Raw genomic sequence first — 17,159 nt, forward strand, 5'->3', positions numbered from 1 at the left:
TGGTACCCAGCTGTGTATGTTACCTTACTACTCTCATAGTGGTGAAATTTCATGTGTATTTTGATGGGGTTGTACATCACTGACTTGAAATGTTGTCAGAAGTTGTGTATTTCTCTATAGGAGATGTGGATGCAGCTTTCTCAGAAGGTATCATAGTAGTTTTTTTCTGCATGTAGATTGCTCTGAACACTTGCGTGTTTATTGATTGTCTCAATGTTAGAAATGCAAGTAGTGGCTTTTGGCCCACTATCTGTAGTATCTTGCAGTAGGCCTGTTTCTTTTTATTTTGTTGTTGGTGGGGGGGGGTTCCACTTTGCAGTCTGGGTTATTTAAAATAACCAACTAATTGGTCTGAAAACATAAGAGAAAGCTGGGTCTCCGCTAGAGGATCTGATCTGATGTGAGCCAATTAAAAAATAAGTTTCATAAGCACAAGATGCCTTTGTGTTTTACTGAAATCTTACTGCTTTTGGGTGAAGAGGAATTAAGCTTCTGCAGAAACTCTGGGGGAGAAAAGATTAAGAAATAATGCTGTTAATGGAGGAGAAGAGATGTCTTAAATGGCAGTGAGTGCTGTTAAAAATACCAGCTCCTACCCACTAATAATAGGCCAAGTTTTGCAAACTTAACAGGTTTTATCCTTTTTTCTCATGCTTTGCCTTTGATGGGATTTTGCCTTTGATTGCATGGTTGTGGGTGGAATGTCTGATACTCTTGGCTACAAAAATTGTATAGGTTCTTACAGTTACGTTTGTTCTGGCCTGGAGCAGAGCTATGTGGGTGTTGGATGTTTCTTTGAGACCTGGTGTTCCTTTTAGTTAATCACCTTACGTTATCTACAACTTTAAAAGAAGACGATTAATATCTAGTAGCCGACTTCACTATGTGGCATAGATCCACGCTGCTGTAGATTCAGTGCTTCAGTATATGAATCACCCATCTGGTGAAGGCAGTGTTTGGATAATCAATTATCCAGAAATGTAGTCTGTGGACCAGAGACAAGTAATTATAAATGTTACTTATTATAGTCTCATTAGTGGCATAGTGCTTAATCTCTTAAGCACATTAGAGTATTAGTTGATCAGAAATGCATTATCATCCGCTTAGGTGAGATGATGTGGATCTTTTTCTGGGCAATACGGAAACATAGTACACTGTGTTAGGCTAGAATTTAATTAACTGATAAATAGGTTGTCCTATGGCTGTCTGAATAGCTGGAATATTTAAATTATGCTAGCTGTCTAGTGTCCTGTGGACTAATTTTGACGAATGTCAAAAAAAATCCATACAGAATTGGCTGAATACATGATAAATTGGCTGCTGCTGCATATGCAAAGTGAGATGGATTATCAGAAGTAATCAGTTTAATTTAAACCCAGCTCATTTTAACTGAAAAAGGTTAGGGAGCAGCCACATGATCAGTTCAGCAAACAGATCTAAGGAGGAAGGTAGTAATTTCCATTAATACAGACAAGCAGGATAAAACACAGTGAACAGCCCCAGCTGATTCAGTAGGTTTCCATTAGTTATTCAAAGTGTAAGGAAACTCTTCAAGATGCAGTTACCAATGAATTTTGAGCAAATTTTGAATCTTGTTTAAAAGCAGGTAACTGCCTTGTTTTGCCAGGTACATCTTGATTAAAAACCTGTTATGGAAAAACTAGGGAGTGCTTGGACTTGATGGCTGTGCTTGTCTTAGTACATTCAGCTACAGCCTTGTCAAAAAAAGAGTGATTATTCTTGATTACATGAGGGAGAAGAAACTGCGAATTCTAGTTTGCAATTAATTTTAACACTTGCATAAGCACAAACAGCACATTCACAGTTTGTACTTTAGCTAGAGGTCTTGTGTTGCAGTTATGCATGTGACTTATGACTGTTGTGTTCGCAGTCTTATCTTAATTGCTTTTCTAGGGAAAGCACGTGTGCAGCAGCTAGCAGAGAACACGAGATATTTCAGGAGACGACTGAAAGAGATGGGCTTTATCATCTATGGAAATGAAGATTCCCCTGTTGTGCCTCTGATGCTGTACATGCCAGCAAAAATTGGGTAGGTTTAACAGGATAACTTCTCATCTATCTTTAAAGCTAGGATGGTACAAGAATATTAAGACTTCTCTAAATGTAAGAAAAGACTGGTTTGATTTTTTGCTTTTATGATCATTACTGAGTCTTATAAAACATGGAAACTTCCTATAAGTGGTCTTGAGAAAATCAGGGCTTGTAGCTTGAGGCAGCAAGCAAGCACTTCAGGGAAGCAATTTTACCACTACATGCTATGTTTTAAAAATTAGGTTGGTTTTTTTTTTTTTTCATTTTATTTATATGTAAAGTGTATATATGTGCTAAAGAGAAGCCGAAATTGAATGGAAATTAAGATTAAAAGTCACTGGAGGAATCTTTCAACCAACTCCTAGATCAGAAGCAGCCAACATTTCCACAGATAAACTCTGAAAATTAAAAAAGAAAAAGCAGAGGGGTGGGACATGACATGACACAACAACCTGTGTTTGGTGAATCCCGAGTTTAAGAGGTCTGGATTTAATACCTCAGGTATTGTTATTGTAAATACTAATAGAACTTCAACATAGCTTTATAAATGCTTATGGACTTGTGGGCTGCTGTGTGGATAATTAAGGCTAAAATTCTGCAAGCAGGATATAATGTATATATTAAAAATCTTTGCAACATAAACAAAAGCCTGATTTCAAGGACAACTTGGCTTTGGTAGCTGCTTTTCAGTGTCCTGTGTATAATGCAGGGCTCAACCAACACTTTTAAATTTGGAAAGCAGAGCTTCATTTAAGCCGTACTGAACATCTCTAGTGCTCTTCTAGCTCAGTTAGGCTTCAGTCTGGCTAAGCACTGTGGTTCTGTGAGGGAACAACCATCATCTAGCACTCTGCATGAAGATAGATACAGTCTTCCTCCACCCTTCTCAGTATAACCTCATTTAATTTAAAAGGCCTGTAACCTTTATGGGTGCTGTAGAGTCTGCAGTGTGTGCCGTCCAGCACAGAGAGGCATACTGTCTCTACTGCTCAGCTGCTCTACCAGTCAGTACAAGCTTTTCCCTGGAAATTTTTATTAGCTGAGGAGTTGGGCCAGTAACTTACTTAAAAACGAGCAAGAACACAGAGCTCTGATGAGAGTTGGCCCTTAGGATCTACATTGGGTCTACTTCATCCTTTCTTTGTCTCTTGTAGTCTGTTTTTTTAAATATTTTGAGAGTACTAAATGGATACAAAATGAAGTGTATCAGGATGCACCTATTTATAAGGAAAATAGTTGTAGCAGAAGTAAAAGTCAGAAAATTTAAAAACCTCGTAAAAGGATGTTATTTTTACACATCCTTATAAGCCTCTCAAGTTCATTGCTACTTCTCAAGACAAGGTCAGTTCAAAAAGGATTAACCATTTCCTGTGGCCTGGAGAAACACCCACAATTGCACTATCATTATGGAAAGGATCTAGATCTTCGTGCCTCTCATCGCATAAGTCACAGCTGCTAATTTCTTTAATCATAGAATCATAGAATCGTTTAGGTTGGAAAAGACCTTTAAGATCATGGAGTTCAACCATCAACCCAACACCACCATGCCCACTAAACTGTGTCCTGAATTGCCACATCTATGCGTTTTTTGAACACCTCCAGGGATGGTGACTCCACCACTTCCCTGGGCAGCCTGTTCCAATGCCTGACAACCCTTTCAGTAAAGAAATTTTTTCTAATATCCAGTCTAAACCTCCCGTGGTGCAACTTGAGGCCATTTTCTGTCGTCCTATTGCTTTTTACTTGGGAGAAGAGACCAACACCCACCTCGCTACAACCTCCTTTCAGGTAGTTGTAGAGAGCCATAAGGTCTCCCCTCAGCCTCCTTTTCCCCAGACTAAACAGCCCCAGCTCCCTCAGTCGCTCCTCATCAGACTTGTGCTCCAGGCCCCTCACCAACTTGGTTGCCCTTCTCTGGACATGCTCCAGCACCTCAATGTCTTTCCTGTAGCGAGGGGCCCAAAACTGAACACAGTACTCGAAGTGCAGCCTCACCAGTGACAAGTACAGGGGGATGATCACCTCCCTGCTCCTGCTGGCCACACCATTTCTGATGGAGGCCAGGATGCCATTGGCCTTCTTGGCCACCTGGTCACACTGCTGGCTCACATTCAGCCGGCTGTCAACCAGCACCCCCAGGTCTTTTTCCGCCAGGCAGCTTTCCAGCCACTCTTCCCCAAGCCTGTAGCGCTGCATGGGGTTGTTGTGACCCAAGTGCAGGACCCAGCACTCGGCCTTGTTGAACCTCATACAACTGGCCTCAGCCCATTGATCCAGCCTGTCCAGATCCCTCTGTAGAGTCTTCCCATCCTCGAGCAGATCAACCCTCCCTCCCAGCTTGGTGTCATCCACAAACTTACTGAGGGTGCACTTGATCCCCTCGTCCAGATCATTGATAAAGATATTAAACAGAACTGGCCCCAAAACTGAGCCCTGGGGAACACCACTTGTGACCGGCCGCCAACTGGATTTAACTCCGTTCACCGCAAGAATTTGTTTTGTTGAAGATACTGTGTGACAGTTTTATGAGGTCTTTGCATCTTCCTTAAAAATATTTGTTATCAGATTAGATGTTCTCAATTTACTGTGGCAATTCAATGGTTCCCATGATAGGTACTTAATAAGTGGTACATTCTGTGACACCATAATGTACTTTAATTGAATTAAACTGGTGAAAACAAACTCTTGAAACTGCAGAAGCATCTGCTTTGGAGGATTGCAGCATGGGGGATTCCTTGTATAGCCAAACTTCTGAGCCAAAATCCCTGTTTCCTATCGGAAAGATTTCCAAGCTTAGGTTACAAATCCATTTAGAAACAGCCTGTTAAAAGACCAGCCTTTGCCCCATATCATCTTTCAGCTTTGTTAGAACTTAATGCAGTGAAACCTTTTGAGGAGGACCACCTTGGGATTGAGTTAAAAAAAGGCTTTTGTGAACAGGTATTCTGCCTCTAAAAGAAAGCACTGGAAGCTCCAGATTGTGGTCTTACAGGCTTGCTTCAACAAAAGCCTGTATGGGTTAACATAACCTTCATGCTGCTTTGCTGCCACTTTGCTGCCACTGATATAATTCTGACTATCTTTCTTGTTCTCTCTGGCAGTGCTTTTGGGCGTGAGATGCTGAAGCGGAATATTGGTGTTGTGGTTGTGGGCTTCCCTGCCACCCCCATCATTGAGTCCAGAGCCAGATTCTGTTTGTCTGCAGCTCATACCAAAGAGATGCTTGATACAGTAAGTGTCTCGTCTTGTCTTCCTTTTGCTCATGCCTTCTATACCTCAAGGTACAACAATTGTCTATTATTTGTAGTCTGGTTCAATGTTTGGTATACAAACTAGTTGAATCTAATGTTCAAAGCCTTGTGTAGTAGAGCTGGCAATGACTCCATCTCTCTTTCCTTGCTTCAACAATGCAGAATGGCTGCCTACAATAAATCTCAGGGACTTTCTTTTCCTATTTTAAATGATGTGAGAGAGACAGTCTCATTCCTTTGAGATAATGCTTCTTCCCCTCTTAAGAGGCTCTACCTTCCACTGAAACTTTTAGAAGGAAAAAATTCTGCTTCTTCTGACCCTGGATGCAGAAGGTAAGCAAGAAGAAGCCTGAGAACCTTCAAAACACCTATGTTCTCAAAAGCAAGTGCAAACCTCAGCACATGATTACCAGTGAGAATTTTTATTCCAAAGATTACTATTCCAGTTCTTGTTTACAGCTTCAGAGCACTGTATCTTAAATGATCCTGTCCTAAATGAGTCTGTGCCACGTGCAATGCCTTACTGACTCCTCCCTGCAGTAAGCGTGTTCCGGCAGGGATAGAGGTCCCCTCGAAGGAGGCCTGCATCACAGTTGGGAGATGCTGCCTTAAAAATTAAGGATGGAAGTTACTCCGTGACTAATATAGTTGAAAGGGATTATATTAATAAGCCTGACTATCCTCAGTATGTTTTGGTGTGGTAACTACACTCATTTTTGAGTCTTCTGAATAACCTTTTTTGGACATGTACATGGGCTGTCTTAGGCTCTGTCAAAGTTCTCCATTGTACATTTTTCCCCACTTTGCTGTTCTGTGGCTCAGAACCTAAGCTAGGTTGAGTCATGACCTTGGACTTCAGGAGAGTAGACTCTGTCCTGTTCAGAGACCTGCCTGGAAGAATCCCGTAGGATATGATCCCAAAGAAAGGTGTCCAGCTGGTTGATTCCCCCACCCCCCCGGCCCCCAAAGAGTGGTCCATCCTGACTTACAGGAGACCAAATGTATTGGGAAGCCTGCATGGATGAACAAACCAACAAAAACAAAACGGAAGCATGTAAGAGATGCAGGCAGGGACAGGTGACCCAGGAGAAATAGAGACACAGTCCTGAGCATGCAGGGATGGGGTCAGGAAAGCCAAAGCCCACCTGGAGTTGAATCTGTCAAAGAACATGAAATGCAGCAGGCAGGGCTTTTGTGGGGATATTAGTAGCAAAAAGAAGAGTAGAGAAAATGTGGGGCTGCTGCTGAATGGCATAGGGATCAGGTGAGAAATGACATGCAAGACGCCAGGGTACTCAGTGCTTTTTGTTGCCTAGTCTTTACTGATGAGATTCGCCTTCAGGAATCCTGGGCCCATGAGATCAGTGGAAAAATATGGAGCAATGAAGACTTCCCCTTGGTGTGAAGGAGGATCAAATAAGGGAACATTTAAACAAACTGGTCATACGCAAGTCCATGGGACCTGATGGGATGCACCCACAAGTGTTGAGGGAGCTGGCTGTCACTGAAATGCCACTCTTGATTATCATCTTTGGAAGGTTGTGGTGATAGGGGGAGGTTCCTGAGGACTGGAAGAAAGCAAATGTCACCCTTCAAGAAGGGTAAGAAGTGTGATCTGAGGAACTGCAGATTGAGAAGCTTCACCTTGATCCTTGGGAAAATGATGGAGGAAAGAATCCTTGAAACTATTTTCAAACATTTTGTGGACAAGAAGGTGATTGGGAATAGTCATCATGGAGTAATGAAGGGGAAATCGTGCCCAGTGTCCAGATATGATCAGGTGGTAACACTTCAATATATGAACAGCAAATGGGACATATAAACAGTTATTTACAAATATCTTGTCAAGAAAAAGAAAAGATTCAAACTTTCACACTTCACTGCCACAGAACTTTCAAATCAACAGCTGAAAATGGCTCTTTTTTATTTCAGTTTTGTTATGAAAAATAGTAAGGCAGTGGTGTGTGCAGTTTGATAATGTATATTCAGTGTTGTTCTGTATCAATTAAACAACCTGCCATGTATCTGTGGTGCTGTACTTTCTGCTTCTGAGTTGTTTCTGCCTTGTAAGACCTGAGAGATTCTGCCCTGACACTTTGACAGCAGCCTGCTTAAGGAGTTCCTTCCCAGCTGCTTGTCCTGCTACTCTTCTCGTAATTATCCCAATTCAGTTGTTTCTATTCCATATAAAAATTCTGAAGTGTATGTTTGGAGAAGACCCTCCCCTTCCTTTCTCCCCCTGTATAAAATTAATACTATCACAAACTTGGCTCAGAGCATGGTAATAGAACTGAGTGCCTTACACAAATGAGGGAGCAGTAACTTCTGGCCAGGTGGACATGGGGGGGATGAACGGGAAGGAGGTGGGAGGAAGGAAAAGAAAGAAAACTGAAGTCTCTGAAATCATATTGCTGCAAACTGAGCTACAACTGAAACATGCAAACTTGATGTGTTGGCACTACCTGAGCAATCATGCAGTCTTGCTGTTGGTTAGATTCTTTGTCTTCTCTCTTTATGACTAGCTGGAGTCTTCACCGTAACAACCTGCTTTTGCAGGGTCTATATAAGTACTATACTTGCTCTCTTCTAAAACCAATCTGTAACTTCTATTACTCCACCTAAAAAAGCTCTTTTCCTGGCAATTCGCTTACAAGTCTTTCTGCTTTCCAGAAAATGTTTCAAGTTTTGTGCATTTATCTCTGAAGACTCATTTCTAGAGTACCTCTGTAGGTGCTAAATGCTCTAAATTGAGGAAATGCTTGTTTAATATATCAGGGCTTGTCTGCCTAAGCAAATTAATCCAGGTCAAAATGAGGTGTGAATTTTGAAGTGAATGAAGAAATCCTGAGTTAGCTCAGTATGTGGAGGCTTTGTTCCAAGTTAGTGTAATCCACTTTAAGGTTTAAAACAGCTGCATGCTCTGAACCCAGAACATTGGCAAGAGGAGTTAATAAGGAACAAGTCTTTGTGTCAGTGACTTTGTGTTGTGTTTTCTTGTGATGCGGTGAAAGGGGATTGATTTCAGGCAGCTAATCATTAAGGCAGCCCTCAGATCTGATCCCTCTGCTGAACTGTGGCAACAATATCCAGGAGGAGAAAGAACTGTAATGAATAGACTTGGAGAGAGCTGGCAGAGTGCTTCTTCAAGTCAGTGACAGAGGGGAGAACTCGGTAGCCCATCTGTGTATGCATGGATGCTAACTAGGTCTGGTATGGTATTTTTTCTGGGAAAAAAAAGAAAATTATCCAGGTTTAGAGCATGGCGAAGAGAAGCTTGTCTTGTAAATGCTGATATTTGTAATGCTTGTTCTTATTAAGTAAACCCACATGATGGGGAACAGTTCTCAGTTACAATTTTAACCGTTTTATGTAAATAAAACTTCCTTGCCTTAAAATATTTGGCTCAGGATCAGAGTGAAGTTCCTCATAACCTGCATCCCTGTGGGCTGGTGCTTTCTTTTCAGTGATGAAAAATATATTACACTCTCCTGAAGTCAGAGTTCACCAATGCCATTTCCTTTGTAGTCTTTGCTGGTCACATGGTCCTTTTTGTTTTAAATTAATAAAATCCTAAATCTGCATTTAAGAATAACAGTTAACAGACTCTTTCAACAGAAATTTAACCTTGAATTGTTTCCATATGGGATCTTTACTTAAAGCTCTGGCAAACTGTGCCCACGCTTTTGTTTTGGTTTTGTTTTACCGAGGTCCAACTTCTGGGTTTGTCGTTCCCCCAGATTTCAGAGTGGAGAGGTTTTTGCTGCCAGATATAACAAGCATGAGGGGCCATTTTTTAAAGAAACAAAAACTTGAACTATCCATCCAGGAACGAAAAGCATGTAGGGATATTAACCCCCATCTCCCAACTATTCTCAAGAGACAGGCATTTGACCCAGAACATGTTAAAATTGTAGCATTAATGTTGAATTAGTGGCATTCTGAAGGAATGCTGAATGTACCTATCTGAATAAATTTACAATTCAAGGGAGTGCAGAATGCCAACCTTCGAGTTCAAAAATCACATTGGACTTGGAAGTCATCTTTTGAGCTCATTTCTTTGTCACTTGCCTATATAGGATAATTAGCATCACATACTGTTGCAAATTTCTCTGCAGCAACTGATTTATTTTGTACCTTGCTCCAGGAGTGTTCTGTAGAGAAGTGAATTGAAGTTTAGGGTTTGGCTTTTAACAAACCCCATTGTGAACCAGTGTCTTATCGAAGAGATTGCAACATAAAGAAAGTATGATTAACTGAGCTGGGACTTTCCCTGTTTCTTATGCTAGGAGATGTTTGATCTCTGGTAAACTTCATAACATTTGCATGCAGGTCAAAATGGTGAAAGGTTTTGTTAGCTCACTAGCAGTGTTCTGGGCCATCAGTTGCCTGAGTGTTGCCTTTGTGGCAACCTCAGTCAGTGGGACTTGCTTTCAAGGGAGAAAATTCTTGGGATCCTACCCGGAATAACATTTTTTCATTCCTTGGATTGGCTGGCAAAAACCTCCCATGCAATGTTGTTTACAATACAGAGCTTGCATCTCTAGTTGTAGATGGACAATGCAAATTAACCAAGTGTAGATATAACAAATGCATCAATAAACTTGTTAGCACAATATTGCAGTTTGCCTTTTGCTATCTTGCAATTTAAAAAATACAGTAAGTCAGAAATGGTATACTAACACAACTGTTGTTTTCATACTGAATGATGTGTAAAGAGGAGTCAAACATCCATGCCTATTTTTTTCTGCTTAAGCTTTACTACCTCCAGGGAGGGAGGAACACTGTTCTTGGTTTTTCTCTCTATGAACAGTCATGGCTTTTTGGGGGGGGACGACTGTGAAATTTGAGTTAGTATTGCTGGATATTATGATCCTGCCTTGGAAGTGGAGTAATCAAGTGGGTGCAGAGTCACTCTCGCTTAAGTGACCAGTGCTGCTCGCTTGGTCTCAAGACTTCTGAATGCTAAAATCTAAACCAAATCCTATGCACCTCTGAAGCTACAGACTTCTAGCACAGTAAAATCTTACTTAAGTAAAACGGCTGTCGCAGTAGTCTGCAGGCATGCAAAAAGGAAGATGTGCTGATAACTTGCTTGTATCTGTCTCCTCTGCTGATCTACTGTGGTCTCTTTCTCAGGCTTTAAAAGAAATCGATGAAGTTGGGGACCTTTTGCAACTGAAATATTCCCGTCACCGTTTGGTACCTCTCTTGGACCGGCCATTTGATGAGACAACATATGAAGAAACAGAAGACTGAATTCCCTCCATGTGCCTTGGTGGGAGGGATACACCCCGTGGGACACTCTGTGGCACACAGGCCACAGCATCCATGAACAACACACTTATGACTGCTTATCATAAAAGACATTTCCTCACAATACTGAAGTGGCCACATCAGCTCTAAATGGCATTTTGTAAATAGGAAGATGAGAAAAAAAAGCTTTGATTCCTGTGTCTTCGGGGTCTGGCCCTAGAGGTGCTTGGCTTTATTTTTTCTTGTTGCTTTTTTTATTTATTTGTCTCAGTGAGTTCACAGCAACCCAAGTTGGCTGTGCCTGATCAGCTCAGACTTTGTATGCACCATTACCCTCCCAAATGCTGGCTGAGATGAAGTGAGCATGTGTGACGCTGGCATGGCAGCATTTCCAGTGTCACTGCTAGGTATCTGACCTTCCCAGTAAGGAGCGAGCTGACCTGCCTGTTCTTGGAGACTTCCTAGAGAAACTGCTGATTGCTAATTTTGACACATTTAACAAGATGGATAATCAACCAAATTTTTTTTTTCTTTTGCAGTTACTCCTGTTTAAAACTTGAATTTAGCCTTTTTAAAATAAATGTGTTGTTGACATGTCACTGACAGGACCATTGTTCCCAAACATTATTTAGTTTTGTAAGCCACAGGCAGAAGGACTTCTGGGACTCTAGCCTCTTTTCCTTCCCCGTATGGATTCCAGATTGTTTCCTTGTTTTGACACTAATTGTCCTCTTCATATAGGGTAAGTGATAGAGAGGAGTTTTGTTGTTTTTTTTTTTTAAATGGGCTGTGGTTTGTCTTCCTTCTGACGTACTTCTGTCTAAAAAAAAAAAAAAAAAAAAAAAAAGAAAAAGGTGGTTTTAGTGTGTGTTGCTTTCTCATCTTCAGGTTAATTTCTCTTGCTTTAGAATTATCATAAAACCATGAACAAGTCACTGCTAAGTTCTAGAAGGGTGCTCTTGGGATTAAGTAAACCATAGCCAGCCTTGTGCTTCTTAAGACCAGAACCCCTCAGTAAGCAGGCCTAGACAATGGATGACTATTAGGAGAACCACTTATTTCATGCAGATCTGTGAAAGACTGATTGCTATCCTTTGCCACACTAATTCACTCTTTCTCATCATATATGAGGTGTTCTTCATTGGCCTTGTTGTGCAAGGCTTTTATGCAAAGAGTATAGACAGCTTGACTCTTGTATCACACATTACATTTTGTCTAGCCAGCAAAGTTTCGGTTGGCAGCTGCATATCTGTGTAGGCCTTCCCTGAAGAAAGAATGTCCTCACAATTGCATTTAGTTTGAGATCTTTATTCTTTTGCATTTCTGTTACAGTGAGATCAAATTAATGTTCACTGAGCCAGTTGCTGTTTGGAATCTTTATGTGCAAGTACCACACTGTCTTACTCTGATCAAAGTTTTAAATAGACACCTTTGCTCTAGCACACCTTAGAGGTGGTCTGCTATTTAGTCATTGCATCTTGAATTTCTCAGAATGTATCATTGAAGAGGTACCAAGAATTTTATAACAGCAGTCAGTTGCAGTATAGTTTGTTTCTGTATTTTATACCTTGGACATGTAGGGTTTCTGCAAAGATAGTAAAGCTTTAACATTGTGTCAATTGGGTTGGGCCAGCTCTTCAATTTGGGTTACAAAGTGCTTTTTGCAGGTGGCTGGAGTTTTTTAAACAGTCCTCCTCATAATGCTAAAGCAGAGTGCAGCTCAAAGCTATTTGCCTGGTGCTGCAAAAATAGTAATAATTTTTTTTTAAGTTCTTTTATGTTGACTCTGCAACTAACAGGGAAGGAGCACTTTGGTCAATAGAAGCAAGCAGTTCTGCAAATACATCTGGTGATTTAAAGCAGAATTGGCTTCTATTTTATAGAATATCTGTCTTCATGCATTTATAGATCTTGTTGCATTTTAATGTAACAGAACTTCAAAACACTGATTCAGCTTTTACCATTGCATTTCAGAAATTTAATTAGATGAGAAGTAGTAAAATTGTCTGTTTCAAAATAAGTCCAGGTAACTGTTTCTGTCTTAGACCACTAATATTGATTTGCTTGCCTTCTGGAACAAAGTGTGCGCACAGTCCAAGAAGTCTGTAACCTGTATGTGCAACTCTGATAGCTATGGAGTAGTCTCATTTGTTCAGCCGCAGAGTGAGTCAACTGCAATTACATGAGGTTACTTTCTCACCTGTGTTCTGCCCAGGACTAGCTTTAGCATTCCACCAGATGACCTGCTTTCTGACTTCAAGAAGCTTTACCTCAAAGAATTATTGCTTTTTTACTTTCTGGATTGTAGTAGGGAACAAGAGGAGGTTAGTGCAGAAATCTCTGACTCCAGCCCTGGTCCTGTTGACTTCATCATGGAATGGTTTAAGATCGGACAAAACCAACCAACTTGAAGGCATAGGCACAGGTCAGTAAGGAGCTCTTTTGAGCATTCCCAGACGTACAGCATGCTAGTGTCTGCTGTGTAGTCAAGTCAGTTTGAAAACTGTGATATATTAAGTTAGAAGTGAGTTATCGTAGATTCTACAAGTCTCAAGTCTTAATCTTGTCTCTGGGATTCAGTTTTAGGGCAGTTTGTCTTTAGAAGGGAGGAAAACATCTGGATAAATCTCAGTAATTCAGGCAACTCCTGTATAACGCTTCTGAAATTGTCAGTGTTTGAAAATTACTGGCCCCCATTGGGATTCCAGTTGCACTTGCTGAGGAAATTGTGTTCACGCTAAAACTTCTACCATTTAGTATCTTTCTGCTTTGTCACGCTGTCTGCATATGACTTTAAATTCTGGGTTACAAAGACATTTCAGAAATCATTCAGGCAGTTAGTAGCATTTGCAAACTGCTTGGTTACATTTCAGCCCTGCCATATCCATTTTGGGAAGCAACTCCCCCCCCCCAGGAGCCCTTTTATTCGAGGGAATGTGTTTTGCCAAAGTCTGGTACCTGTTGAAACTGCTTCTGAAAAAGAAAGAAGTTACAAATCCAAGATTTTGCACTTTTAAGTCAGTAATTCACCAAGCGTGAAAGCCAGGAAAATCTTTTCACATCTACTAAAAAAACTCCATTCCCCCAACCCGGGAGGGGTTGGGACCCCTCCAAGAGGGAGGACCACTACGGGTTTGTACTAGGCAAACCTACAGCATGTGTGCTGTCACAGTATGTGTAGGATGGATTGCCGCTTTGATATTTATGTACTGACCAGAAATCTGTCTCCTTTTTGTCCTGGCGGTAGAAGTGAATGAAAGAACCAATCTTGAGAGATCACAAAGGAAGAAAAGCTGCTTAAGAAATAGACTTCAGTCCCTGCCAACTTTTCTGAGACATTCTAATTGAAAATGACTCCTGGTATTTCTTAAGAGATGCAAAATTCAAAAGAAAATGAAGGCTGCTTTTGAACAAAGGATTTTGCCTTGTACTGTACATTGGCTAAATTTACTCATAAATATACAATAGTTACCTTCCCAGTACCTCTCTGAAGAACTTAGCAAGCAAGATTTTGCCTCTGCTGAGTGGAGTGAAGAGTTTAGAACCATTATAGTTTTCAAGACTGATGGCCATATTCTTTTACTCTTAAGAAAATTGAGAAGCTCATGTTACTGAGCGTCAGTGAAGAGTGAGAGATCTGTTTCTTCTTAGAAGCTGGCCTTCCCAAGTAGACCTTTGTCTTAAGGAGCCTGATTCATAGTTTTTCTTTAGTTCTTTGGCAGAGAAGAAACCAAGGGATTTTGTGTCAAAATATTCAGGGCTTTTTTTTTTTTTTTTTTTTAACAAGACACAAACTTTTGTATAGTATCTGTGTATATGGTATATTTAAATCTTTGTTTAGTTTCTATATTTTTTTCCCTTCTAAGCATCCTTAAAGAGCTGTTCTGGTTCTTGGGTTACTGGTGTAGCACACTTCTGCTTTAGGCAAAGACTCGGGAGTGAATTGACTGAACATCTTACCATGTTGAAGTCCTTCAGTGAAGGAATTGCATCATCCATCCTTCTCTTGCTCTTTCCTCTAAGAGTGCAGAAGTGGTAGCCACTGTCAGAGCTGTGCCTTCATGTAGAGCAGGAAAGGGAAGTGTGCCCGTGATATCAGTGACCTAGCCCTGTGCTGCATGGATGAAGGACCTATACAGCAGAGATGGAGAAGAGGGGCAGTCAGTCATCATTTATTCTCAGCTGTGCAGGGATCTTTCATGTGTACTTGAACAAGCATCCCTAAGGCAGGAATGCAACTTTCAATGCCCAGAGGGACACTCCTCTAAAACTTCTCTACACCCAAGTAAATACTTCCTCTCCTTCTGTGCAAATTTTAATTTCTTTACCTCTGAAAAGTATTTGGCTTGCAGCTGTTTGCTCGTTCAGAAGCCACGTTATCCATTCAGGCAGATCATAGGAAAGGTTGGAGGAAAGTTGTGAGCACGAGCTCTCAATTTCATCTAAGAGAACACCTTCCAGCATTGGATCTGGAGCGCTATGCATGAGCTCCTTTGCTGCATCACAGAGAAGGAAATTTGTGGAGATTTATCCCAATATACAATGTTCAGCCAAAATTTGTGTAGTTTATATATATTATTTTTACAGTTTATACTCAGCCTGTGAAAGTGTCAAGCATGCTGGGATCTGTGTGGGTGGCACCTTCTGCACAGAGATCTGAGGTACCTGCGGTCTGTTGTAACACTGGTGAAGCACTGAGCTGTCTGGGAATGGCTAGTACGAGACCTCAGGAGGTGCCTTGCTGGCTTTGTCATTGGACCACTTGGCACCCAAGTGGCATTGGACCACTTTGGGAAAAGCACCAGTCATTTGACCTGTGTAACTTGAACATGGTTTTAAAAGAAAGAAAAAAGAAACAAACAAAAAAAACCCACTCAGATGCCATTGTGATGGCTTGTATTCCTGTAAACATTCCCAGCCTTGCAGTTGTCCACCTGTTCAAGGATTTGGACATGAAGCTAGAGCACAACCATGAAGTGTTTGTGTGAAGTATTGTGCTTTATCTTTCACTTAGAAGAGAAGCGTTTGGTGCAGACATTGGAGCTGTTGTGTTTACATCCCCAAAAGGGGCTGGGTGAAGGAGGTGATGACTGTGGTGTGTGTTGAAGGCCTTAAACTGTGACTCTTGGTATGAAGAATTGAAATTAAAACTGACCTTGAAGAATGCAGTGGATTTTAACCCATGGAAGAATACTCTGTGCTCTTAGTTAAGCAATATGTACTGCTGTTTTCTTGGGAGGGAGGGAGAGGTTCAGCTCAATTTGTATTTGACCCTGGCTAGCAGCTGTTTAAGGAGCAAAGAGGTGTCTGTATGTGAAGGCCAAAAATAGTGCAGTTCTCTGCACCGATGTTCCTATGCAGCAAGCATCGGTAACTTGTTCCTGGGCTGCTGTAAGTGAGAGAATTATTGAGAGGATCGGGGACTTCAGAAGGAGTGGCAGCTAGCAAATTAATTTCATCAATAGTAGGTGAACAGGTCTCACTCAAGTATGCCAAGGGTTGATGCTGTTCCAAAAATACCCATGGCAAAGTGAAACATGCACCAAACCATTTGACTGCTGTAAAGCATTCTTTTTTTTTGCAAAATCTCATCCTATTCAGACAGTATTTCTGCTACCCCCTAACGGTATATTAAGCTAAATGCATTTTTAATTTCAGACCAGTTTGAGAGAGATCAGAGGAACGTTGGAGCCTGAGGCTTTAGGCTAACAGCCCTGAAGCCAATGGTGGCCCACATTTCCACAAGCCCTGGGCAGAATTACCAAGTCACAGCACTTCGTCTTAAATTGCACTGTATTCTTATGCCTCTGTGTTGCTATAATGTACATATATACTGGATTTTTTTGTAGATAAGACATTTTAGATAAAATTTTTAAATGGGCTCCCCCCGAAATATTTTATGCCAGATGTCTAATTTTTTTTACACTCGGGATTAACATGAAGTTGGATGCTCTGTGGACAGGGAAAAGATAAATGGATGGTATATTGGCTTTAAAAAGGTAACAATGCATGTTTAAAAAAACAACAAAAAAAAAACCACCAGAGAAAAAACTGCTTGGGAAAAAAAAAAAATCCATTCAACTATATTCTATGTTCTGCATAATAAAGACTTTTTAAAATGCTATATTGTGATTTTTTTTTTTCTTAATGCTAATGAGGCTTTTCCACTGTTAGGGAGACCAAACCCTCTTCCCCTTCCTTCCCAATCCCTTTACCACCGCCACCCCCAAAAAACCAACCCCAACACCCCAGTTTCATACTGGCATAGCTGGGTAAAACCATAGCCTGTCTGAGAGCTCAGGTAGATCAGTGTCCTCCTCTAGCCTTGGACTCCAGAGCCAGGAAACCTTGCATGTGAGATAGATGCTTAGCTGTTTCTTATCAGTTTCGGGTCCATCGTGCAGCAACAGTCCTGATGCACGGTCTGGAGAAGCTTCTGTTGTGGAGGGAGAGGTCTGCAGGTGTTACTGCTGTTCCCGACATGCAGCACTCCTGCAACTGCCTGCTGTAGCTCTGTGCTAGCCAAGTAAAACTGCCTCCGCTCGGAAGTTGGGCTGCTATCAGCTGTTATGCTGCTAATGAGATGTTTGAAAGGGCTTCTTG

General features: G+C 41.1%; 1 protein-coding gene across 1 annotated transcript in view; it reads left to right on the top strand.

The window, feature by feature from the left end:
* Positions 1-16,680, top strand: part of SPTLC2 (serine palmitoyltransferase long chain base subunit 2) — an 84,011-nt gene extending 67,331 nt beyond the window's left edge. Inside the window, exons 10-12 of the mRNA XM_029997528.2 lie at positions 1,915-2,050; positions 5,154-5,283; positions 10,440-16,680. Of these exons, the coding sequence (XP_029853388.1) occupies positions 1,915-2,050; positions 5,154-5,283; positions 10,440-10,559 (386 nt within the window). The 3' untranslated portion in view covers positions 10,560-16,680. The remainder of the gene's footprint in view (positions 1-1,914; positions 2,051-5,153; positions 5,284-10,439) is intronic.
* Positions 16,681-17,159: the final 479 nt, after the last annotated feature.

This window comes from Aquila chrysaetos, chromosome 2, assembly GCF_900496995.4.
Source record: "Aquila chrysaetos chrysaetos chromosome 2, bAquChr1.4, whole genome shotgun sequence".
Lineage (NCBI taxonomy): Eukaryota > Metazoa > Chordata > Aves > Accipitriformes > Accipitridae > Aquila > Aquila chrysaetos.